The 27,381-nt window shown below is 37.8% G+C and overlaps 1 protein-coding gene across 3 annotated transcripts in view; it reads left to right on the top strand.

Annotated features, from left to right (window-relative positions):
• LOC150080713 (rho guanine nucleotide exchange factor 17-like) overlaps window positions 1–27,381 on the top strand; it is a 394,606-nt gene that overhangs the window by 296,700 nt on the left and 70,525 nt on the right. For 2 of the 3 annotated variants that reach the window (XR_016547420.1, XM_090381790.1), the window contains exons 17-19: window positions 2,051–2,144; window positions 4,905–4,991; window positions 25,873–25,940. Coding sequence is in view for 2 of the 3 variants with exons in the window: in XM_090381790.1 (XP_090237916.1) it covers window positions 2,051–2,144; window positions 4,905–4,991; window positions 25,873–25,940 (249 nt within the window). In the remaining variant the exon portion in view is untranslated. The remainder of the gene's footprint in view (window positions 1–2,050; window positions 2,145–4,904; window positions 4,992–25,872; window positions 25,941–27,381) is intronic. The other variant, XM_090381791.1, reaches the window with a different exon arrangement.

Genomic DNA, 27,381 nt, shown 5'->3' with positions numbered 1-27,381 from the left:
TACTGGCCGATCAGTCTAACTTCAGTAGTAGGGAAAATCATGGAGACAGTGATCAAGGGTGGAATTCAGGATGATTTAGATATAAATGGAATTCTGAAGGATACTCAGCATGGTTTTGTAAAGGGAAAATTATGTTTAACTAATCTGGTTAGCTATTTTGAAAGGGTCACTCAAGAGCTGGACTTAGGGAATAATTTTGACATAGTTTATTTGGATTTCAGCAAAGAAGTTGACTCAGTCCTACATGAGCAGTTGCTTTATAAACTGGAACAGGTTGGAATTACAGGGAAAATCCTTAGATGGACAGCTGGATGGCTTCAGAGCAGGAGGCAGAGGGTTGTGATAAATGGTTATTCCTCAGATTGGGTTGATGTAAGAAGTGGGGTTCTTCAAGGATCAGTATTAGGACCACTGTTGTTTTTGATTTTCATAAATGGAATTGATGAAGGGATAGAGGGCATGATGTCTAAATTTGCAGATGATGTAAAGATTGGTAGAATAGTTAATGATCACTTCCAAGCAGAGCTTCTTCAGAGTGACCTAGACAGACTTCAGGGATGGTCAGAAAAATGGCAGCTATACTTTAATCCAGCAAAGTGTAAGATATTACACTTGGGGAACAGTAACCCCAAAATAACTTATACACTTGGTGGAGTTAAACTAAAGCCGGTAGTGAAGGAAAAGGACTTTGGTGTTACGATACGGTCAGACATGAAGTTCTCTGAGTATTGTAGACAGGTTGCAAGGAAAGGCCCATGGTGTTTTATCAATGATTTGTTGAACAATTGCTAGCAGAGATAAGGACATCATAATCCCATTATACAAGGCCATTTTAGACCACACTTCGAATACTGTGTTTAAGTATGGAGACCGCACCTAAAGAAAGATATTGTGGTTCTTGAAAGGGTGCAAAGACGGGTAATTTGCATGGAGAAGTTGGCAAAAGGGCTTCCATATGAGGAAAGACTTTGAATATGTGGGTTGCAGAGCTTAGAAACTAGGCACCTTAGAGGAGACTTGATTGAGGTGTTTATGGCTCTGAGAGGCATAAGTAAAATGAATGAGAATCAAATTTTCACAGTTATAAATGATTCTACAACTAGGGGCCATATTTTCAAGTTACGGGGGGGGAGTTGTTTAGACTGGATTGCAGTAAGTTTTATTTTAGCCAGAGAGTTATAAATTATTGGAATAAGTTACTACAGGGGTGGTGGAGTCTGACAGTCTGGGGAAATTCAAAGGTCATCTGGATGGTTACCTACGGGAGGAGGGAAATGCATAGGTTGTCTGTTTCCTTTTCTCTTATTAATTGTTTAATTTTTTTTTATATTTTATTTTTATTATTATTTTTATTATTTTATTTTTGTTTGGCTGGTGTAGCATAAACCATAGACTTCCTTGCACCATGTGGCCATTATTAATACTAGTGCTAAAATGTGCAAGCCATCAATGAGCATTGCTTATATCAATAGTGTTTTGTTGGCGAACTTTCCTTAATTTTCCACGAATCTGGATGGCTGCATTTTCTCCTGGCTTGAAAATGAACTCATCACCAACAGAATTCTTTGTTTTGTTGGAAGAAATGGACAAAAGTTTGATTTTCCATAATTGAGTCTATAATAGACAAACTTTTATTTTAGCATAGGCATTGTCTTAATATCTATACTGGTAATACATAAAACGTATGATGCTAATTCAATTAGAAAAAAAATTCTCCCAAAAGGCATTACTTATGGATTAACCCTTGTACTAATATCCCTTAAACTTTTAACATGATTTGCTATGTGAATAGCATCTTCTTTTGTGTGGTTAAAACAGTTTTAAAAAACGTCGTTTTTAATTCTCAACCTAGATTATGTGCTTTTATCTTAAAGATGTGGGAAAAGAAGATAATTATAATAAGTTATTAATATTTCATAGTGTATGATATTACATTTTTCAATATAATGTATCCTTAGATTTTTGATAATGATATTTTGGCTACATACAATGTTCAGAGGCTGTTCTTCATAATATTACATACTAACCTTCATTTTTAACATGTTCATAGATGACGATATTAAGATACATAGATCATCAGTACCCAGAGATGAAGATACTGACAACCAGCAGCCTACAATGTGGTTGGGGACAGAGGACGGATGGTAAATATATCTTTATTTTCATAATAAAAAAACAGATATTCTCTCTCTCTCTCTCTCTCTCTCTCTCTCTCTCTCTCTCTCTCTCTCTCTCTCTCTCTGCTTGCTTATACACACTATCCTCTAGCATGAATTGGGACACTAAATGAAGAAAAAAAAAAATCTAGTTAGAAAATAGAATTTTTCAATATCAGTATGACACCCATGGGCATTAATGACTAATAACCCTTTAGTGACCCTTCTACAAGATTTTGGTTCAAAGCCGTAAGTTATGGATATTTCTGTGTTCAAGGCTGTAAGGTTATGGCTATTTCTCTGTTTGCATTAGGACATTTTATTCTGTCTCTCATCAGTTCCTCCAAAAGGGTTCAGTTGGATTCAGATTTGAGCTGTTGGTTAGAAAAAGTAGTTTACCATGTTATTCTCTTCAAAGCATTATTGTATTGACCAGTCTTTGTGACATGGAGCATTGTCAAGTTGATATGACCCTTGTCCACAAAATTGCTACAATGCGAGTAAGAATATCATTAACATTTGCTTGCATGGTTTCATTGATGAAGCCAAGGGAACTAAGTCCAAACCATATGAAATGTTATCATACCATGAGATTATCACTACTGAATTTTATTTTCAATGTTGGTACAAGACAATCTGGATGAAATGGGTCTTTGGGCACACATCACATTTAGGTGTGTACATCTGATGCCTGGAGAGTGCAGCTTAATTTATCACTCCATGTTTTGCCACTGTTATAATATCCAATGCTTCTGTTTTCTACATCAGGATAGGCAGTGATGTACTGCATTGTTAGGAGATAGCTACAGCTTATGAGCAGTACACGACCATGGTAACCATTCTATTGTAGCATCTTTGAGATTGCCTCTCAGTATCTGCTTCAACTGTTGGCATGCTCCAGGGATTATTAGTGATGGTCTATCTGGCTTAAAAGGAATATTCATGTTACATGTTATCTTCATTGGTGTATGGTATTTTGAGCTGTTCATTTTTGGGTATTCCACTCTTTCCGTTATCTGGCAAATGGACATGCCTGCGATGACAACTCACTATTGCAACTGTTGTAAAGGGATCTGTGTGTCTTGATGTTATGTTTGTTCCATCTACCTGAAATTGAGTGTACATCCCTCTTATATCTTGTTTTTAAATTAACACTGCCATATATGTCTACCTAATTTATGATCTTTAGAATTGTCATTCTGCATGCTTAATTGCCATTAAGCATGCAGTAATAACCTGCATAGCCTTGTAACGTGACTGTGAGAAAAAGACCCCTTTTGAAACTTTTACAATCATCCAAACAGTGAGACGAATGAGGATCTAAAGCTCGCCACACTAAACCAACCCAGCGCAATTGCAAATAAATGTGAAAACTTGATGACCAACGAGGACTTCTGCAACTTAATGAGAATAGCCAATGACAAACAAAAGATACTACTCGTGCATGTAATTTGGAGTCTTATCTCCCAATTTAAAACTGTCTGAAATATTCTTGACCAGCCCAGCTGGTTGCAGAAAAATGTTTATGATTTGCCTCTTGATGGAAATATACAACCACTTCAGTAATACAGATGGGTACTGTAACGCCTACATTACGAGTGCTTCAATTGGTAAGGCTGAAGTGCATGTAATGTAATGATCTTGGATGTGCTCAGAGCTGGTTTATGCCAGCTCTTAGCATATCCAAGATCACTGCCCTGAAGATATCCATTTCTCTGGTTACTAAAAGGTTTCTGCCATGGGTGGCAATGGTTAGCCCAAACAACCTAAGCGTTATTCCCCGAATGATAAATGTTTTTCCGCAACAAGCTGGTTTATGCCAGCTGTGAGTACATCCAAGATCGCCTCCCATGATCCTTTGCTCAATCTCCTCTCCCAACTCCCTTTTTTCATTTGTTATGAAATGGAAATTATGTAAAATGACATCATTTCCGCATCACAAAATCGTGACATATTGATTTTACTACCATTTAAAATTTAGTTGGTGCCACCAAAGATCAAAAAGATCAAAAAGATTCCAATTTTGTAAGCTGAAAAATTTGGAAACTAGACATCTGTGTGGGGATCTGATTGTGATGTTTAACCAGGGCTGGGAGTGGGAAGAGACATGCCTAGGTGCTATTCCCCTATTCCTCTAGAACTATTCCCCTAGTTCTAGAGTTTTTGTATCTGTACTGAATTTACTGGCAGTAGAATGTATGTTCCTGAATCTAGTATCCATCTATTAAAAGTCGTAAACACCATAATGCTTAGCACGTTTAATGATAGAGGCTTATCTCCTCTTTCTAGGATTGCAAACAGGGGGACATAGATTCAAATTAAATAAATAACTGTAGACTGAATGTAAGGAAATTGATTTAGGAAAAAGAGTAATTAACTGTTGATACAAGTTACAACTTAACCTTGTGGAAGCAGAGAGCTTTTGTAGATTTAAATAGGGAATAGATACATTTGAATAATAACAAATCAAATTTGTTATTATAGATAAAATATAAATACACACTGTAACATGAAGTTTGTTCTGTTGTGATCATTAAGAGCATTTACTAGAAAGGTTTTAACTCTGCTGGCCACAAAACACAAGGGAGAAGTACGTTTTTGCTTTTCATAATACTCGTTTATTTATTAACATTACACACATTTTATATTTTACATTTAATTAAATTACCAAAAATAAATAAATTTGAATAAAATAACATGTACTGAAAAATAATACAAGGGTTAAAGTATGGAATTTTAATTTTTTAGCATCTATGTTTATAACTGCAATGACAATATACGTATAAAGAAGACAAAGGTCAGGATGCAACATCCAGCTGCTATTTATAGTATCGTGTGAGTATTTTGCATAGTTTATCACCATAGCAAATGTTGTTGTGTTAATTGCCAATGTATTTAATAAACAGGAAACCAGTAAAGTATTTAACAAATGAATGTATAAATACAGTTCAAAGTATGGAATTCCCCAAGTCTGCCACATTTCTAAAATGTTTTAATTATTGTACTGAGCCTTTAGAGGCTTATTAATTAGTGTGAGGTATATATTTCTTATAAAAATTTATCAGTCAGGCAAATACTAACAATTGAAAGATACTATAATGATGTTTTTTTTCTTTTTTCTTTTGTGCAAAATTTCATTTAAATAAAAATAAATACTGTCAAAAATTTAATTTGTGCACCTTTTACAACTCTAATGAAAAGTCTATATACAGTAGATTCTCGATATTCCGGAATAGATAGTAAAAATAAAATCGCAGATAATGGATTTCCCAGTTTATCCAAAAATGTTCAGCAACATACCTAAAAAAAAATATGACAATAAATAAAAAATGAAAAAACTTACCATGCACTACACGCATGTCCAATACAATGCTTTATAGGTAAAAAAAACATACCTATAGGTAATGATATGTGCTTGCATCGGCTGCCAATGGGTGTGCACAGTAATTTTCACAATATTTTGTTTTTTAACTTAAAAAAAGTTTATTGATATCTTTAAAACATGTTTTGTTTTTAACATATTTTAATTTTATGAAAAATAGGAGATATAAGCGAAAATCAATTCACTAAAAAAATACACAAGTATAGAAGATTGTCTTTTTTTCCCTTCTTCTTTTGCAACTTTTTGACGAATGGCATTTTAAATATTTATTGAAACCATTTTTTCTGAAAGAACACTATTGTCTTTTTTGCTCCAGGTAGTCAAGGAGTGCTTCTGCGCGGTTTAAAGCAGCACTGTGGCTAATTTTTGTGGCAACATCAACTTTTCTTCCTCTTCTTCAGGTTCACCATCATTGTTTAGTGGTGATGTAGTAGTCGTTACATGATGTAAAATTTCTTCATCATTTAGTACTTCGTGGCCAGCTAAATCTTTGTCAAAATTAAGCCAATCATGAATTGATTGCTCATCGACATCCCCAGACCCCCAAATTTGTAGCAAATTTTGTAACATTTAATTTCTGCGATAAATTGCTTTCATTTGATCCATAGGTTGTATTAAAGCTGCCATTGGGGGGGGGATGAATATTTGACAGAAAATATTTCCTTCTGATATTTTAGAATTTCCTCATTAGGATAACTTGGTGCATTGTCTAATAGCAGGACATCTTTCTGTGGCAAGCCCAGTGATGTCAGATGTTGGCACACTGAAGGCGAATTTAGTTCTAAAGCAACTGTAAAATATCTCCCTGTCTATCCAGGCTGACTTATTATTGTAGTAATCAACAGTACTCAAGAAAGCCCATGGTTTTTTGTTGTTCCAATTATGCAGAGTTTCAAAGAATGAAATCTGGCAGCATTGGCACAACAAAGAACTGTCAGTCTTTTATTTTATGCTTTTTCGAACTTTTACATTTTATGGCCTGGAGCTTTTATCTCAGTTTCATAAGCCAGAGTTTTTGACTGAAGATATTTCCAGTGTAATCCTGTTTCATCGGCATTGTAAATTTTTTCTGGCACAAGTTCACTGGTTTCAATAAATTTTTGAAAGTCACTTGTGAAATCTTGGGCAGCTGGTGTATCACTGCTTAGTTTTTCACCTTGAATGGCAATCTAACAAATGCCATGCCTCTGTTTAAACTGCATTAACCACCCAGAAGATGCATTAAAATCACACTGCAATTTTAATTCATCGAAAAAATAGTCTACTTTGGCTGCACAAACTGCCTCAGAGACTGGAATGCCTTCTGCTCTTTGTTGGCTAAACCACAATACTATTGCCTTGTTCGAGGTCCACATATGGCGACTGTTTCATCATTTTTCTGATAGCCATGCCATTAATGATATCTGATGTACCTGCAAAAATCTAATAGCTTCCCTTTATTTTTTACGATGTCACGTATGGTTTAGTCAGTAATGGTTCATTAAAGATTTAACAGATGCACTGTTTTCAAACTTTTGAATAGCTTCAAGCTTTTGTTCAATTGAAAGCACAACCCTTTTGCATTTACACATCATTTTCGTGATTTATAAACAAAAAAATATTCACTATAAAAAAATTGACACTCCTGACATAAATAACGAAACAAAGTTTGTCTTTTTGCAGTGCAATGGAACACAACAATCCATGCGACGCACTAAAACAAACTAAACATTTGTTCTCTTTCTATTGTTTTTTTGAGAGCCATTGTGAAGCAGTGAGCATTGTGGAATAATAGGTACATTCATCTCCCAATCACAACTTATAATGCCGCTTCTTATCACTTATTTACATCTTGCAAAACATCTGTTTATATCTGTTCTATTTATTACTTGAATTTTATGATTTCTGGTGGATATATATTTTTTTACTTTGGAACCTTGAAGTGTCCCTTATGCGACGGAGGATCATGAGGTCTTGTGGTCCTCTGTCAAGATGGTGCATAATGGTCAGTCTATTTTATTTCATTTTATTAATTATTATTTTCAGTTTATTTGGTCACGTAATGTTGTTAGTCCATGTTTCCACCTTAGAGAGATTTCACATAATTCGGAAACTGGTGCCTACTAGGGGGTGTGCCACTAAATTTCTTTTGAATTGGCTTGAATTTTCTAAATTATTTTAGGAACGTTGCTTCAACATTACCCCTTCTTCTTTATTCCCCCCTGCCCCATTTTTCTTTATTCCCCCCTGCCCCATTATTTTTGTTATTTTATTAGGTTAAGTTCATTTTCATTCCACTGGTTTGCCATGCTACTGGCATATATTGTATTTTAGTTTATTATACACATATAGTGGATTGTGATTTTCTGCTGCCACTGATAGTTTTTCTACTATTTATTTTTTACTTTTTATCACTCTATTTAATTATTGGATTTTTTATATATATATATATATATAATAAATAAATGGATTTTGTTTAGTGGCCAGCTTACTTTGTTATGAGTAAGACAATAGAATATTTACTTACAGCAGTTGAAAGTGTTCGTTACCAAAAATAAATACATAGATAGGAACAAAATTACCAATGAAAACGTTAGTTAATATAATCAAATTGTGAGAACCAATTCATCAAGAGTACTCAGAGAAGAAGTTTTGCATCAATTTGAAATGGCCAAGTTTTGCAAAAAAGAAAAAAATTAATTTTAAAAATGTCTAGATTTTGACAATACTAGTTTCTGAACAGCTGGAAGTATTCAGTATGCAGCTAGTAGTATTCAGATCTTCTGTCTGTATGCTCAAATAAAAATATGAGCATACAGATAGAAGAGCTATTTTTAATACTTAAATTATTTTAAGTATTTAAGTACTTATTTTATACAATATTAAATGATAAATATTGTATAAAATAAAATCATTAAAACTTATACATATAAATAAAAATTTTATATATAATTTACACACACACACACACACACACACACACACACACACACACACACACACACACACACACACACACACACACACACACATAGTGGCAGACAAAAAAACTGCATCACCTTAAAAAAAGTAACATTGGTAGTGCACTGTATAAGATATTGTTTGATTACAGTCATTTTGTTTGTCGCAAAACAAAGGTATTGTGTCAGATAATGCTTCTATTGCATCAGACAGTAACTTCAAGGTATTGCATCAGCCGTTTCTATAAATATAGTGCTGGAAGGGTATACATGCTCATTAGTACCCTGCTTTGTGGAGGTGTAGGCATGGCTCCATATGTTCAGTTGACACCAAGAAAAAAAATTGTAGATGTTGCTCTGTCCCAGGAAGGGCTTTCTACATGTGCTATCGCTGATAAAATAGGCTGCCACCAGTCAACAGTATCCTGGGTGCTGAAATTAAAGCATGAAACTGGTGATGTGAAGAGAAGACCTGGATCAGGCCATAAGGGAGTGACTATACCTTCCCAAGACCGATATTTGAAGCAGCTATGCCTTCACAATTGCCATGCTAGTGCTCCTGATCTAAAACTGAACTTTGAGATGGCCTCTGGTGTTGAAACAAGTGCAAGAACTATCCAAAGACGGCTTTTGGAATGTGGTCTGCATACCTATCGGTCCAAGAAGAAGCCTTTGTTGACCCAACAAATGAGGAAGAAGTGACTTGCTTGGGCTAAAATGCATGTTTCTTGGACAAAAGAGCAATGTCATCTTTTCCGAAAAATCGAAATTCAACCTGCATGGCTCGGATGGGTAGCAATATGTCAGAAGACGAAAATCGGAGGCATGCCATCCTAACTGCATAACACCAACTATAAAGTTCCCCACTGGTCAGATGGTCTGAGGATGCATAACGAGCAAAGGGGTTGGGCAAATTAAGTTTATTAATGGAAAGGTGAATGCAGAAACCTACACTTATCTTGGAAGAGTGCCTGAATCCCATTATTAGGGATCACCACACAGGTCTCAAAAACTGCATTTTTCGACAGGACTCAGCACATTGCCAGACAGTACAGTTGGTAAGTTTAATGCTATTTAGATTTAATGATGAGTTTGTCTTGTCTCACAAGGCTTAAAACATACATACACCAATGCTTTCCCTTGTTTTTCTCCCTTAAGGTGCAGTCATACCTCAGAAATGCTATCATTACAGTGTTGGACTGGCATGGCAACAGTTCAGATTTGAACTTTGTTGAAAATTGTGGTACATAATGTCATCTAAAATTGCTCAGAAGAAGCCAACAAGTAAGATTCAGCTGTAGGAGAGTATTGTAAGGATGTGGTACTACAAAATTGGGGAACTGTATATCCAGAAGTTGATTAACTCTATGCCAGATTGTTGCCAGGCTGTAATTGCACCTCGGGAGGACGTATTTTGCTGATTTACAGTACATAATACTATTACATTAACTTGTCATTTCAGTTTGTACATGTAAATGCAATAAAATGTATGTTTGGTTGTCATGATTGCCATTTGCATGATTTCTCATATTTCCATTAATTATGCATTTTACCCTTTGGGAAGATATTTATGAAAATTAGGTATATCAGGTGGAGTCTTTTAATTGAATTTCATTCACAGAGATATATATCCCATCTAACAAATGCATTTCGAACATTTCTGCAACCCACAATACAAAACACATTATTTGCAAAATTCACAAATGATGCAGTTTTTTGTCCCCCACTAGATCAAGTCACCTGATCTGAAGCCAGTGGATTTCTTTTTGTGGGGTTATGTGAAGGATAACGTGTACATCCCTATACTACCAATGACTCTGCAGGAGCTGAAGGCACAGTTCACAGAGGCCTATTTTGGTAAAAATGATCTCGAAATGAAGCACAGCATGTGGCAAAAGATTGAATATTATTATTATTAGCCATATAGTACAAGGAAGCCTAAGGCTTATGCTGCACCAGCTAAAAAAAAAGTTTCCAAGTTACAGAGAGAGAGAGAGAGAAGTAGACGAGAATCACCAAGAAGAGAAGAATGATGATATCCAGCTCAGGACCCTGGGTGTGCCAAGCCCATACTCACCAGATGTGAGCCCCTGGGGTTTGCTATGATATCACAAGAGTTACTCATGGTGCCCACATTAAATGTTACCGATGACTTTATGTACCTTCATAAAACTTATTGAATTGATCTTTCAGCTGGTATGTGTTTCATGAGTGTAGCTTGAATTCTGAATGAAAAAGTATCAAAATCGTAACATCATTTACAGTGTAAATTATATAATTCACACACACACACACACACACACACACACACACACACACACACACACACACACACACACACACACACACACAGGGTGCTTCAAAAATGATGGTCAATAATTTAAAGGTGAAAAGTACAAACTAAATAAGCAAAAAGTCCTAGTGAACATCGGGCCGCAAATGAACCATTTTCGAGACAATGCACATTTTCTGTTAAGATCCGCCACTGACTATGGGAGCACTAGTTTAGCAAAAAGCTGTGAATCCTTTGCTAAGGGTGGTTTTAGTAAACATAAGATAATGAATTTTTAATTTTTGGTTTCAACACCACAGGATTTTACAGATGTTACACGTTACAGGATGTTACAAAAGGTGTTCAAAATGCTGTCCTTGCATCCCTACACAGCTTTGTAGTCTTCTCTGTATTGAGTTGTGAATCCTCTCAGGCATTCCTGGGTCATTTATGATTTGCTGAAAGGTTCCTTCAACCTGATGCTGCAATTTCTCAACTGTGTTAATGTCAGAAGTGTACACCAAGATTTTTACATGACCCCAGATACAAAAATCCATAGGATTTAAGTCTGGTGATCTGGGAGGCCACATTCCTTCTGTTAGCCTGTTAGCCACAGCTCTTCTGTTAGCCTGTTTGGCAGAAAGTTTGGTCCAATTAGACGGTCTCCTTGTAGTCCTGCTGATGTCATGACTCGTGAATTGCATTAGGATTTTTGTCGGACCAAACGTTGACAGTTATGAAAATTAAAAATACCATCAAGTAAACCCAGCTTCATCAGTGAACAAAATGTTGTTTAAAAATTGGGGGTTCAGGACACACTGTTGCATCCACTGGCAGAAGTTCACTCTGGGAGGGTAGGCTGTATTGCTGAAACCTTGTAGATGCTGGATATGGTAGGGGTACAGTAATCGGTGATGTAAAATTCACCACATACTGCTATGACTCAGTACACGCTTTTGCAGAGTAACCCTCCTTGTCAAAGGTGCCTCCGTAGCCAGGTGGGCAGGAGTGGCAGTGCATAGCACACGCTTCTTGATTAGACCGGGGTTCAAGCCTGTGACCACCAAATACGGAGGATGCGGAAAGGTCAGGGAATGACCACTGCATATCCCTGGAGCAATATGGTCTTAGTTGCTAATGCTCCTAAAAACCAAATAATAACAACAACAACCTCCTTGTCGAAATTCCTGGATTTTGCTCTATTCTTTCTAACACCCTTTCCTCAACATCAGGTGTTATGCTTCTGGGCCTACCTGCTCGTTCTCCATGTGCAAAGCGCCCATGTTCTCTGAGGTTGATGTACCCTGATGAATGTGCACATTCATCAGAAGTATTTCCCCTTCGGCGGGGAAATGCTTCTTGGTACAAACGTGCAGCCTTGAGTGCACTGCCGTTGGCTTTACCATACATGGAGTGCATGTCTGCATGTTCTCTGTTGCTGTAACCTCTTTCCATGTTGACTATCCTTTGACTAGTATGCCTGCTACGGCTCAGAGCATTGAGAGAGGGGAAAGGGAGATAATGAGCATAACCTAACCTAAACAAACAAGTCAGTGGTGGATTCCAACTCTACAGTTCACTGTGTCAGTGATGGATCCCAACTCTTTACAGTTCAGTGTCAAATCCCAACTGGAAATTTGCAATATCTCGAAAACGATATTCACTTAAGGACCCATGTTTACTAGGCTTTTTTTTGCATATTATAGTCTGTTCAGTTCACCTTTAAATTATTGACCATCACTTTTGAAACACCCTGTATATATATATATATATATATATATATAGGATGATCCAAAAGTCAGTAAACAATTAAAAGAATCAGTATTTCAGTGAATTTTTGACGTATGGTAAAGAGATTAGTGCAAAAATGCATAGAATTATGTCGGGTTTTTTCCGAAAGAATGTCAAAATTAGTTCCAAATATATGTCAGCTAGGTGGCGCTGTACCACGAATAACTTCGCACAGATGTCTGCTATAAAGGCACTGCAAGAACAACAGCTAAGCAGTTTAGTGAATGTCTGAGGAAAGAAAAAGAAAAGCTAAGCGGTCATGTTATCATTACCAGATAAAGCACTGTTGGTGAAATGTTATTACCTTAATGCTGAATCTGCATCTGCAGCTTTGCGTTCTTTCCGTCAACTGAAGGGTATGCGATGTGGTAAAGGACCAATGACTGTTGCAGGACTAAAGATTAAAGATGATGATTAAGAAATTTGGGACAACTGGTTTGTTACAAGATCGTCCACGAAGTGGGAGACCATCAACATGTGCTACAACTGCGGCTGCAGTTGCGGAAGACATGGATACGCTAATAGCATCATCATCACACGGAGAAGCAAGCTCTCGTGAAGTTTAAAATCGAACTGGCTTCCCATGTGATGATGATGCTATTAGAGTATCCAGAGATACTCTGGATGTGTGGAGAGCACTAAGAGTAGTCCTCCATAGATATCCGTACAAAATTCAACACCTTCAAGAACTTAGCATTAGTAGAGGCATTTGATGCAAGAAAGCAAGCTTATGCAGCATCAGCCAAAAAAAAAAAAAAAAAAAAACCCACTTCCACTTCACCCCTCTGTTCGTTCAAAATACCTGTCCAGCTGAGCCTTAAACTTATTTAGGCTATCAACCTCCACCACAAGGGATGGCAGTCTGTTCCACCAACCAACCACCCGCTGGCTAAAGGCAAATTTCCGCACGTCTATCCTACATCTGTCTTTCCTCAATTTGAATTTATGCCCTCTCAGGTGATTTTTCTGAGCTAGAGGAAGAATCCCATCAGCATTGAGCATGGTTAAACCATTCAAGGCTTTATACACCTCTATCAGATCACCTCGCTGGTGCCTAGTCTCCAGACACTGTAATTTGCAAAACTTAAGCCTTTCTTCGTAAGAGCACCCCTTTGTTCCATTCACTAATCTTGTTGCCCTTCTCTGTACTCGTTCCAGCAGCTCTACATCCTTCTTGAAATGAGGCCTCCAGACCTGTATACAGTACTCTAGGTGTGGCCTGACCATTGCCTTATACAATGGAATAATCACCTCCTTATCCCTGCTGGAAAAATTCCTGTATATCATTGACAATACTCCATGAGCTACTCTTGCAGCCCGTCTGCACTGCTCAGAGAACTTCATATCTGCCTGCACAACCACCCCTAAGTCCCTTTCATTCTCTACCACTGTCAGTGTAGTACCACAGAGTTGATACGTTGCTCTGGGGTTGCTGTTTCCCATGTGTAGTACTTTACATTTGTCAATGTTAAACTTCATTTGCCACCTTAAACTTAGGTGTCCCGATTTTGCAAAGCGGGAAGCATTTGCATTACGGTTCTTTTAGCGAATTGAAGAATGTGACAACTGGCTGTCAAATGTTTTGTGGACAGATGAAGTCCATTTCACTCTCAATGGCACTGTAAACACACACAATTGCAGAATTTGGGCAATGGAAAACCCTTGAGCTTACACGGAAACTTCATTGCATCAGTCAAAAGTAACAGTGTGGTGTGGATTCGCCTCTTCTTTTGTTATAGGGTCAATTTTCTTTCAGGAAATCAGTGGCTCTGGTTTGGAAACTGTCACTGTCACAATGTTGTGACATTCATGCAGGATGAAGCACCACCCCCATATTACTTCGCCTGTGAAACAACTTACTCTCAGCATTTGGAGAGAATCGAGTGATAAGCCATCACTTTCAGCATGAATGGCCACCAAGGTCTCCAGACCTGACGCCTTGTGATTTTTGGTTATGGGGCTACCTGAAGTCACGGGTTTTCAGAGATCACTCAATGTCATTGGCAATGCTAAAAGACTATACGATGGCAGATATCAATAATAGCTCCAGAAATGCTGTTTCATGCTGTCCATAACGTTGTTATTCGTCTTCAGGCAGTGCTTGACAACCAAGGCTGCCATGTTGAGTATTTACTATAATGAGATGCTTTGTGGTGTTACAGATCAAGTTCCACCTGGTGGACATATTTGAAAATAATTTTGACATTCTTTCGGAAAAAGCCCACGTAATTCTATGCATTTCTGCACTAATCTCGTTACCATATGTTAAAAATTCACTGAAATACTGATTATTTAATTGTTTACTGACTTTCGGATCACCCTGTATATATAAAATGATAAAGATGCAATGAAATTACTGAAAGTTTTAGTAAACAGGAATGAGAAATTAAAATATATATGACTGGGTTATGGATTTAGGGTACTACGGTAAATGTAGAAAAAACCGGAAACCATAATGAAAAATATACAAAAAGGTAATTATCAGTGTATTTTGTAGGGGTGTTCAGCTATCAGGCCCCTCGACGTGGGCACCTGTACGTGGTGAGGGGACCTCCCAGTGACGCTGCTGGACTTCCAGATTAGCGTCACTGGGATCCAACGCCCACAGCCCAGGTTCCAGGCTTACATCAATGGAATCCGGCGTGTTTGCAGTGCGCTGCGACCCGTGGAAATTCGGAAAGGGGGATCCTGGTGGTTGAGGGGCCCAGCTTCAATACACCACTTTGGCCCCTGCTTCGACAAGACGGGTGGTCCTGGAAGGCCCGGCTAGGATCAATCGGCTAGTAGACTCGCCTGCGAGGGTCAACCGTGTCAATGCCATGCCCCTACCCTCATGGTCCGAGGGACAGGATTCAGGCTGGCGGCAGTGCGGGTATAGTGTCTGGGTAGCCCTGGCGTCCCACTCCCGAGCGCATTTGCATGCCGGGTAGTGGGCGTCCCTTTGGGCTCCGTGGTGGGTGGGGAGCCCGGGCACTGAACAAATAAAAAACCTCTATGAATCCTGATAAACTTACTCCTTCAGGGGCCCCAACCCGGTCCCTATCTGAAAATTTAGACAGTGAAGCAGATAGCATTATTGCTAAAAAGAGGCAGTGAACCGAATTACCATCAGGGCCAGTCCCAAGGTTCTTAATCATGCATTCTACCAATGAGACACCGATTGGTAAAATGTCGCCCTTTTTCATCCAAAAAGGGTTAGATGGGTTAGCAGGTTTACCCAAATCAGTTAAGAGGCTTCGTTCTGGAGACCTCTTAATTGAAACTAAAAATGACAGGCAATCTGAACATCTCCTCCGAACAACATCAATTGGAGGAATCCCTATAACAGTGACACCACACAGAACACTCAACTCATCGAGAGGTGTCATTTCGGAGTGGGACCTTCTCGACGTAACCGAGGAGGAAATCTGCTCCGAATTAAAACCACAGGGAGTCATTGCCGTCAAGAGAATTACTGCGCGAAGGGATGGAAAAATTGTTAAAACCAGGAGCGTTATCCTGACTTTTAACTCTCCTAAACCTCCTGACGAGATTAAAGCTGGATATATCAACTGTTCAGTGCGTCCATACGTTCCGAACCCTTTAAGGTGTTTTAAATGCCAGAAGTATGGACATTCTCAAATGGCCTGCCGTGGAGTCCTTGCATGCGCTCGATGCGGTGCAAAGGACCACGAAACAACAGCATGTTCAGCCGCAAAACCCACCTGTATTAACTGTGAAGGCGAACACCCGGCCTATTCACGAGCATGCCAGAGGTGGAAAGAAGAAAAAGAAATTCAACGGCTGAAGGCAGAGCTAAATATATCATACCAGGAGGCAAGGAAATCGGTCAAACCCCTGAATATCAAGAAACCTACCTACGCCCAGAAGGTAGCAGGGAGATGTTCCGTCGGAACTCAGACGGACATGACCATTCCTCCAAAGGAGTCTTTCACTCCCATCGCGTGTTACCTTTTAAGTTCTCAAAAACCTGTGCAGAAGGATCAATCAGCTGCCACTCCTATATCGGTACCTCCTAATGCTCCACAAGTTCCAAAGGTAACTATGAAAGAAAAGAATAAAAAAGGGGAAGTGCTCCCTAGTACCCAAGAAAAGATGGATGTCGAGCAGAAGGAGGTACCCGAAGATTCAGTCTTGGAACTCTTTGCGGAGGAGGAAATGGACACGGGACAGCGTCCATTCTTCCCCAAAAAAGATAAACCCAAGACTGATAAAAGTAAGCCCTCAGCACCTCGGAAGCCGCCTGATGGACCCACCAAGCCAAAATAATGACTAAATTCCTACAATGGAATTGCCGTGGATTCCGCCAAAATGCAGAAGACATCAAGGCACTCCTGCAAAAGCACAAACCATCTTGCTTTTGCATACAGGAGACTTACCTAAGGGCAAATGATGACCCCAGGATGCACAACATTACTGTCATTCGCAAGGATAGAACTGGAGATGCCCCACTCATGGAGGAGTCGCAATCCTTGTGGGCAACCATACCCATTTTCAGCATCTGCAACTTACCACCAGCATAGAGGCAGTAGCAATTCGAATAACAGTGGGGTTTTTACTAACCGTTTGCTCTATATATTACCACCTGGTACTGACATCTGCCAGAAAGACCTTGATGATCTCGTAATGCAGTTGCCACCCCCTTTCTTACTTCTTGGGGACTTTAATGGACATAACACCCTGTGGGGTAGTGCTAGCATTAATAGAAGGGGACGAGTCATAGAGCGTATGCTCATTGACAATGACCTCTGCCTTCTTAATGTGGGAACAAACACCTTTTTCCACATGCCTACCCGTACGTTTTCTGCCATTGATCTCTCTATCAGCTCGCCTTCTCTTCTCTCTTCACTTACCTGGGAGGTAGAAGGGAACCTGTATGGAAGTGATCACTTCCCCATGATAACCACCTTAATTACTGGGAGACCTTGTCTTCCTGTCAGGTTACCGCGGTGGAAGTTTGATCAAGCTGACTGGAGTGCCTTTCAACACCTGGCAAAATTTGACAACTCTACAGTCAGTCAGGAGCCTATCAATGATGCAGTTACGTACATAACAGAAAATATTGTCCATGCAGCTGCAACCACAATTCCAAAAACATCCACCCGGTTTCCTCCATTTCCAAAGCCATGTGGAATCCAGAATGCACAGCAGCTAAAAAGGCTCAAAACAAGGCTTGGGGGATATTTCGAAGATATCCTACCACAGTCAATCTATTAGCCTTTAAACGTGCCCGAGCCAAAGCACGCTACATCCGCCGTCAGAGTCAAAGGGAATCGTGGATCCGTTTCACATCATCCATTACCCAGACGACCAGTACTAAGGTGGTCTGGGAAAAAATCCGGAAAATGAAGGGAAAATACACAGCACACCCCTCATCGGTCCTTGAATATAATGGATGTACTATTGCAGACTCTACTGCAATAGCCAATGCTCTTGGGGAAACTTTTTCTAACATCTCTGCAACATCATTTTACTCCCCAGAGTTTCTGGTCTTAAAGCACAACATTGAAAAACAGGCCCTTAACTTCACATCAAAGGGTTCCCACCCATACAATGGGCCGTTTAATATCAATGAGCTGAAAACAGCACTTGCCCGTACAAAGGCTACAGCTGCTGGACCAGACAACATCCATTATGAAATGATCAACCATCTTTCACCAGAATCCATGGACCATGTGCTCTTCCTGTACAACAGAATCTTCCTTGAAGAGCATTTTCCGGATACCTGGCGCAAGGCAACTATTCTTGCTTTTGCTAAGCCAGGAAAGGATCCTACATGTCCAAAAAACTATCGTCCCATTGCTCTGACCAGCTGTCTGTGCAAAATATTGGAGAGAATGGTCAATGCCCGTCTCTTATGGTATTTAGAATCGAACGACCTTCTCTCCCGCTTTCAGTGCGGCTTCCGAAGAAACAGGTCCACACTGGACCACTTAATTAGACTGGAAACATCTATCCGAGATGCTTTCCTAAAAAGAGAACATTTGGTGTCCATCTTCTTTGACATGGAAAAAGTGTACGACACAACTTGGAGATTTGGTATTTTAAAAGACCTTTACAACCTTGGTCTAAGAGGCCACCTTCCAATTTTTATTAAAAATTTTTTATCCTGCCATTATTTCCAAGTTCGTGTAGGATCCTCCCTTTTGCCAAGAGGAGGGGGTACCACAAGGATCTGTCTTAAGTGTCACGCTTTTTGCCATTAAAATAAATTCTATTTCTGAACAACTTCCTCCAACTATAAACAGTGCACTCTACGTCGATGACTTCAGCATATTCTCTCAATCATGCAATATGAGGGTTATTGAGAGACAACTACAACAAGCTATTGACCGTCTTAACTCCTGGGCCACGGCCAATGGTTTCAGGTTCTCACCGGAGAAGACCGTTTGCATACATTATTGTTGCAAACGTAACCTCTACCCTGAGCCTGAATTACAACTTGGACAAAGTACCATTCCAATTGTATCAGAGGCGAAATTCCTGGGACTCATTTTTGACAAAAAGCTGACATTTGTCCAACACATTCGTCAGCTTCGCACAAAGTGCACGAGAGGGCTTAACATCCTCCGCTCTCTCTCTTTCTACCTCTTGGGGTGCAGACCGGTGCACTCTTCTATGTCTGTACCGTGCACTTGTACGCTCAAAATTAGATTATGGGTCTCAGGTATATGCATCTGCCAGAAATAGCGCTGTTCGTTGGCTTGACCCCATCCATCATCAAGCCATTCGTATTGCTACTGGTGCATTCAGAACATCACCTGTCCAAAGTCTGTATGTCGAAGCAAACGAACCATCCTTGTCGCTTCGACGAATGCAGTTGTCTCTACAATATGCCTTCAAGCTGAAGTCCCTGCCGGACCATCCCACGTGGACATCCGTTTTCGAGCCACGATGGGAAAATCTCTACAACACACGACGGTCCGCTAATCGCCCATTCGGCATTCGTGTTCAAGAGCTACTCAATAAGCTTAACATCTCGGTAGACAAGGTCGCTCGATCACCAAAGGAACCCATTCCACCCTGGCATGCACAAACACCAGCATGTGACTTCTCGCTCAAGATTGCGACGAAGTCGAATACTCCAATTTCAGTCTACCTTCAGCTCTATTCACAACACCGTGCAGAACATTCTGACTTCTTGCCAGTTTACACAGACGGCTCTAAGTCAGAATCGTATGTGGGATCTGCTGCTGTCTTTCCAAATAATACCATATCAGAGCAGATACCCCTTGACTGCAGCATTTACACTGCAGAGCTGCATGCCATAGAGTTAGCTCTAGATCACATAAGAAAACACCGTTACCCACGGTGTATTATATATGCCGACTCAATGAGTGCACTACAGGCTTTATCAGCGATGTCACACACTAATCATCCAACCCTGTCCCGAATCCAGCAGATAATATACAGCCTCTATGAAAGTGATTCGATATCCGCTTCTGCTGGATCCCCAGTCACATCGGGATTAGAGAAAATGATTTGGCTGACACTGCAGCCAAATCAGCAGCCCTGACGGATAATCTTGACCTGTTAGTCCCCTATACAGACTACAGGCAAGTGATCCGTAGTAACTTACAATCTCAGTGGCAAGATTCGTGGCATCGACTGATTACTACAAACAAACTATGTCAAATTAAGCCTATGATCCATCCTTGGCGGTCCAGCTTACGCAGGGATCGCAAAGAGGAAGTTGTTCTTGCTCGGCTCCGCATAGGACACTGTCATATTACACACTCCTTTTTGCTGAGGGCTGATGACCCTCCTATGTGCGAGCAGTGCGACACCATTTTATCCATTAAACATATTTTATGTGAGTGTGCCAATTTTAGAAATGCTCGTTTTACCGCTTTTAACCATCTGACTGAGCCGTATACACTCAGTCAGATTTTATCTGACAATGACAACGTGTCTGCTATTTTTAGTTTCCTAAAAGCAGTAAACCTTTTTACTCATATTTAAAAAAATCTTATTATTTTAAGATTTACTACTGTTACTTTTTTACAGATATTTTTCTTTTACAGTTTATAATTGTTTTATACTCTGACATAGTGACCTAATTCATTAGGTCACTGAATGTTTCATTAATTGTTTTGGCGCATTATAGCCTAAGTTGCTGATGCGCCAATAAAACTCAACTAACCAACCAACCATCAGCTATCAGGTGTAATAACCATGGAAGAATTGAGAGAACCTGTATGTTAAAAAAAGAAAAAAATAAATTACTTGAAATAAAATGCAATTCATGTAAGCAAAATTATAGAAAGTACCTAAAGCTGGGGGTTCTAGGATTTTAACTACTTCGTCTGGAGGTCAGCAGCAAAAATCGTAGGAGCCACTGCAATGTTTCTTCTATTACAAAGTTTAGTGTCTTTTCCACATTACTTTGTTAGTTTTTGTTTCTCCCTCTGCTGGCTTTTTGCCTCATCTGTTTAATTACTCACTTCCCCGTCACACAGGTACATTCCTGTTTATGAATTCACACCTTTCTCCCCCCCCACATGGGGCCACTTCAACTGACATATATATATATACACCACACATGAACATTCATCTCTCTCTCTCCTTTGGTCACCATTGACTTTCAACGTCTTCCATTCCATACAGATAGTAAGTTTTCTTGTTTTGTCCCATCTCTTAGATTTCTTTGATTTTTATATTTCATTCTTCTTTTTCCACAGGATCCTATCGACATGAACTTATTTATTAATTATTTTTCTTTTTTCTTTTATTCTTCCTTCTGGTCTCTGTCGGGTCGGCTATGATGTATATGTATACTTTTTATGTGTACATCATAACAGTAACAGAGACCTGGCTTATTGCAGTGGCTCCTACGATTTTCACTGCTGACCCCCAGACAAAGTACCGTATTTCTTCGATTCTAAGATGCACTTTTTTTCCCCTATAAATGTCTCTAAAAACAGGGTGTGTCTTAGAATCGATGGCGTCTTACAATTGCAGTTTTTTTTTTTTTGAATTTTCCCGCACTTTGCACAGCAATACACGTTTTATTTTTATGTGGAAATCCCGCCTCTAAGTTGGACCATTATTGCATTCTCCAATTCCATTGGAGAATAAAGTGGCGTGGATGGTTTCACGTGCTTTCGAAATGTGAAGCCACCATTATTTCATTATAGTGGAGCTCACTCAGCAAAAACTAGAAAGTTTTGTTTGTATCTTCGAAAGTACGTAAGAAGTGGAGTTACTGTATTTTGTTAATTTTGATCCCTTATTGCACATTAAAATGTCAAAAAGATTGCACTACGAAGCTACATTGAAATGAAAAGTTATTGTGTATGCAAAATAACATGGAAATAGAGCTGCAGGTCAACATTTTGAAGTAAATGTTTGTCTTTGGAGAAATGATCGCAATTCCATATTTTTGTGCAAAGCAAAAACCAAGTGCTTTACAGGGCCTAAGAAAGGAAGATTTCCAAAAGTCAATGCAGCTGTGATACTTTTTGTAACAGAGACATGCGCAAAAGGATTACCTATCACTCGACAAGCCATGCAATTGAAAGCTCGAGAAATTGCCAAGTCCCTCGGAATAGAGAAAATAATTTTTAAAGGCAGTCGTGGCTGGTGCGACAGACTCGTGCATCGTAGTGGATTATCGTTAAAGTGCCGAACATCTATCTGCCAAAAAATTCCTGCAGGCTTTCAATAGAAGCTGATTAACTTTCAGCGACAGGTGATGAAATTAAGGAAAAAAAAAAACTTACTTTAGTCAAATTGGAAATGTTGATGAAACCCTGGTCTTCTTCGATATGCCTCGAAATTACACCATCAATGCTAAAGGTGCTAAAGAAATCAAGATTATAAGCATGGGCTATGAAAAGCAGGGTATCATTGTGATGCTATGCATCACCGCTGATGGTCTAAAGTTGCCACCATACTTAATTTTAAATCGAAAAACCATACCGAAGAATGAAAATTTCCCCAAAGATGTTATTGTGCGTGCACAAAAAAATGGATGGATGTCACCAGAGCTTATGGAAGATTGGCTAAATGTTATGTGGAATAGACGTCCTGGAAGTCTTCGTAACCCACCTAGCATGCTAGTACTTGAGGGGTGCCTCCGTAGCCAAGGTGGGAAGGAGCAGCAGTGCATAGCACACGCTTCTTGGTTAGACTGGGGTTCGAGCCCGTCACCACCAAATACGGAGGATGCGGAAAGGTCAGGGAATGACCACTGCATATCCTGGAGAAATATAGCCTTAGTTGATAATGCTCCTAAAAACCAAATAACAAGCTAGTACTTGATGTATTTTGTGAACATTTGTCCAAACGGATCAAAACTAAAATTGTGCCAAAACGTGGTGACTTGGTTGTGATTCCTGGTGGCATGACTAGCCAACTGCAGCCACTCGACGTTTCAGTCAACAAACCATTTAAGGATTACTTGAGAAAGGAATATGAATCCTGGCTGTTGACCCCAACCTTCCGCTGACACCTTCCGGAAAAATTAAGAAAGCACCGGCATCAAAATTGGCAGAAGGGGTATCAACAGCTTGAAACCTGATCCCAGAAAGAATAGTCAAGCACTCATTTAAAAAATGTTGCATCACCAACACTCTCGATGGCTCAGAAGAACATATATTATAGAATAATGAAGATAGCAATGGCTCAGAAGAATCTGACCCTGAATGTGAAGTAGACTCTGATATTGATTCAGATGCAGATATCAATGGTTTAGAAGATTCGGAAGGAAGTGATGAATAACATACCTACTGATAAATACCGGTACTATTGTTGTTGGTAAATTGAATTCTATTATAATAAAAATATTTGTTAGATTTATTTTAGTGTTTTTTTTTTTTTTTTGGTTTTCTTAGAATCAAAGCTTTTTTTCTGAAATTAAGGTGTCTTACAATCGATGGCATCTTAGAATCGAAGAAATATGGTAGTTAAAATCCTAGGACCCACAGCTTTAGGTACTTACTATAATTTTGCTTATATTAATTGCATTTTATTTCAGGTATTTTTTTTTTTTTTTTTTTTTTTTTAGCATACAAGTTCTCTCAATTCTTCCATGGTTATTACACCTGATAGCTCAACTCCCCTACAAAATACACAAATACACTGATAATTACTTTTTTGTCTATCTATCTATATATATATATATATATATATATAAATAAAAATTAAAACCTTTACACATAAACATTGGGGAATATATGTATCTGCAAATGGAATCTATCATGTTACACCATGATGATACTTGTACAACATTTATGGGAAACTGATTGCTCAGGGACATAGCTGACTTTCCCCTGCCCTTTCTTTCATGTTTTTCTCCTCTGTGTTTTCCCTTCCTTCTCTTACTTTTCCCATCCTTCATTTTCTTCTGTTGCTTATATGGTATGCCACTCTGCTGTTTTCATTTGTTACATGGGACCATATGGTTGCCCTACTTTACATTCCTCTATTTTTATAGTTAAAACATGAGCATATATTACCAATGTGTTGGCAAAGGAGCATATAGCTCCGATAGTTCCTCTGTGTTTCTATATATATATTTTATTAATTTTATGTTATATATTTTTATGGATGTATTTTATTTTTAATTTTACTTTCCAGTATTAAATCCATTTATTATTTTTCTGCCTAGTCAGTTGACATACTAAATAATTTACTATTTATCATGATTCTTGATACCCAAAACTCTATTTTCCAATACTTTTTTTAATTTTCTTCAACTATAACCTCCCCTTTTCATGGCCTTAAAAATAAAGCACCAATAATGAATGATTGTTAGGGCATTTTTATTTACGTGGTGAAGAATATTTTGAATGACAAATAAATAGCACTTGCTCTGCACATGAAGTAGAATTTTTTATTCCAATGAAGTGCTGCTAACGCTTGTTAATTTATTTTGAGAAAATAGCTTCATAGAAAATAAATCAATCCACAAGTAAGTTTGCATATTCTATGCAGCTTACTTCAGGAGCACTTAATTTTAATCATTTGCTCTTTGTCAAGAGAATATGATTTAGAGAATTAACCTATCACAGAATAGGTGGAGACACTGCTAGACCAAAACAAAACCTCACAAGAGCAGCTCCATCGAGTAATGGGCTTGAAGCCCATATTAATTATTTCATAGATCTGAATTCAAAACTACAATATATAGATATTTGTAAAGAATCTAGAAAAAAATATAAGCTTTCCATAAAGCTGGAACAGACAATTTCTAGAAATCTGTGGAAAACTAAATAAGCTAAGAGCTATGCAGCATGAAAGATCAAAGCTTAGTATGAGGAGTGTTTTCTTTTTGAAGTGACTTTTATTTGTAGAATATTCTTTTAGGTTGCAAATGGATATAAGTCTGCACTTTAATTGTTAATATAATTTCTTCTCAATAGTAAAGGGAACAGCATCAAGAGAATATGGTTTTATAATGATCTAAAAGGACTAAACACATTTTAATTTAAGGAAAAATGTAAGGAATGATCATATTATTTGATATCTGAAGTGATTGGATTATAAGTCGAATACTCTGTGAAAATAATACAAATGGAAAATCATGATGTTTTAAATTTGGAGGTCATTTAAAGTTTAAAATTAAAATTAGTTATAATGTAGTTTGCCTGCTGATTAGTTTGGGAATTTCTGCTCTGGTCATAGTATGCTAGTTCATATGTTTTTATATTCATTATGTCCATAGAATTATATGTTCATCACCTAGTTGTCATGTTGCAGGCTAAAAAAAAAAAACTCAGAATAACACATGGGGGGGGGGTTCCCTATTCCTCTGGCCAAGACTGGCTAAGTACAGTCCTGATTGAAGGAGCTTTTAAGAATGCTTCATTCTCTGATGGAATTCAAATTGAATTCCAGATCTCTCCAAATAAGTGATAAAGGATGACACTGCTATACTGAAGATGTTGTCTTGTAGAACTGGAGACAAAATAGCTAAACATTTCTGTAGAAATACAAACTTCCATCTGATCATATTTGCTTATTAGAGCAAAAAGGTTCAGAATCTCACTGAAACTGATTTGAATGTTAAAAATCCACAAAAAGGCTTTTTTTGAATTTTTTATTTTTGAAAGCTATGCATTTATTTACTAAAAATAAGTAAAATAATTTACTAAAATTAATTTACAAAAAAACTTAATTCATAATTAAGATTTTTTTTTGTCAAAATTTGGAGAAATAACAATGAGCATGCTGTGACATTTGTTTTTCTGATACTGCCTTATGGGTAAAAATAAACAGTAACTTGTGTATGAACTAATATTTTGCTTTAGTATTATTATTTGAAGTCATATATAATATCACTTTGTTTATGTTCATTATTTAATTCTTCAATAATGTTAAACTTTTTAGTCCTGTAGATAGCAGAGTTTTTGTTTCATTGGCAAATGGTGAATTAGTAATCTACAATAAGGATCCCTGTAAGTATATGCTTTATTATATTATATATGTGAGAATACTGAAAAGTTTGTGGACAGAGTCTACTATTTTGCTTCTGAATTGTGTTGAGGCTTCATGGTCTTTATTTCAAAATAGTATCACTTGACGAGCCACTACTATTTTAGGCATTCCCGAACCACTTTCTAAAGATGGTTTGGGAAATTGCATCACATAAAATGTGATGGGGAAAGTTTTCATTTTGTCACCTTTAATAAATATTTAATTAAGTGAACATTAAAATAAGTTGAAAAAATAATGTTGAAAATGTAAAGCAGTCAAATGTGAACTATGCAATTACCTAGTTCATTGAGCTGTTCACAACAGTTAGTTCTTCTTGAACATTTTTGAAAAGTATAGAACAAGTATTTTTCAAAGACAAAACCATTGATTATTAAATTAATATAGCATGTTTTGTTTATTCATGCCCAGAGGTGCTATTTCAGTGAAATTGACTGGCCTACAAAGCCATAATCTATTCCTAGACATTCATTTTTACTGAAAAATGCCAGTGGCAGCAAAGGAAAGCATATGAATATTAGCTATGCAGTTGATAATATTTGCTTGAAACTGATTTGGTGATAGTTATGATGGTATGTTTTGAATATTTCACTGCTGGTTATTCTCAGATGGCTAATTTCTTATGCCTAATCCCAATTTCATATCTTTCTGTTTGAATGGATTTTCCAGAAAAACACATTTTTGCAATTCCTTTAACATTTTCAGCACAAGTTGCCACGTAGTTGGCATTTGTTGGTATCAATATACTAATCTCCAACTGTTTCAACATTGTTGCCCTCAGATCAGGAGACAAGCAGATACCCATTTGCAAATGTGATGTGATGATATAAATTGCAATATGACAGATATTAATTGATAATGGCAGTCATTAGCTATAAAAGCCTTCTAAGGCTGCCTTTGCATTGTTAAAAAGAGTCTCACACCCAATTCTATTGCATGATTGACATAAACATTTGTTTTGCAATACTGAAGCCATTCCGTGAACTTTTCAGTATCACTCATAAGTGTAGTATTTCAAGAAAAACAAAACTGAAATTAATCAGAATTCTTTATATTAATTAAAAGACTAATTTAAATTATATAAAATTGGAATTATACAACATTAAATTAGTTTTAATATTATTATAATTGTATAATTACTAGCATAACATTCTGTGATGTTATTTACTGTTATCTGTTTTTTTCTCAATATTTTGTTATTTTCTTGGATTTATATATTGCCTCATATTTTATATCCCTGGACTCTGCAAATGCTTACCTGTGCAGTTTAATTTCAAAATTTGTTTTCTGGTGACCATTAAAAAAAGGAAAAAAAAAAAAAAAAAAAAACATTTGTTGAAACCATGCTGTTTAGTTTTACAAAATTGAATGCAATATTTCTTAGTCGGTATATATAATCAAAAC

The sequence above is a fragment of the Mastigoproctus giganteus genome, chromosome 9 (assembly GCF_048544385.1).
Source record: "Mastigoproctus giganteus isolate SK-2022 chromosome 9, ASM4854438v1, whole genome shotgun sequence".
NCBI classification, from domain to species: Eukaryota; Metazoa; Arthropoda; class Arachnida; order Uropygi; family Thelyphonidae; genus Mastigoproctus; species Mastigoproctus giganteus.
Note: the sequence above shows the minus strand (reverse complement) of the source record. Positions and strands in the feature narration are given on the sequence as shown.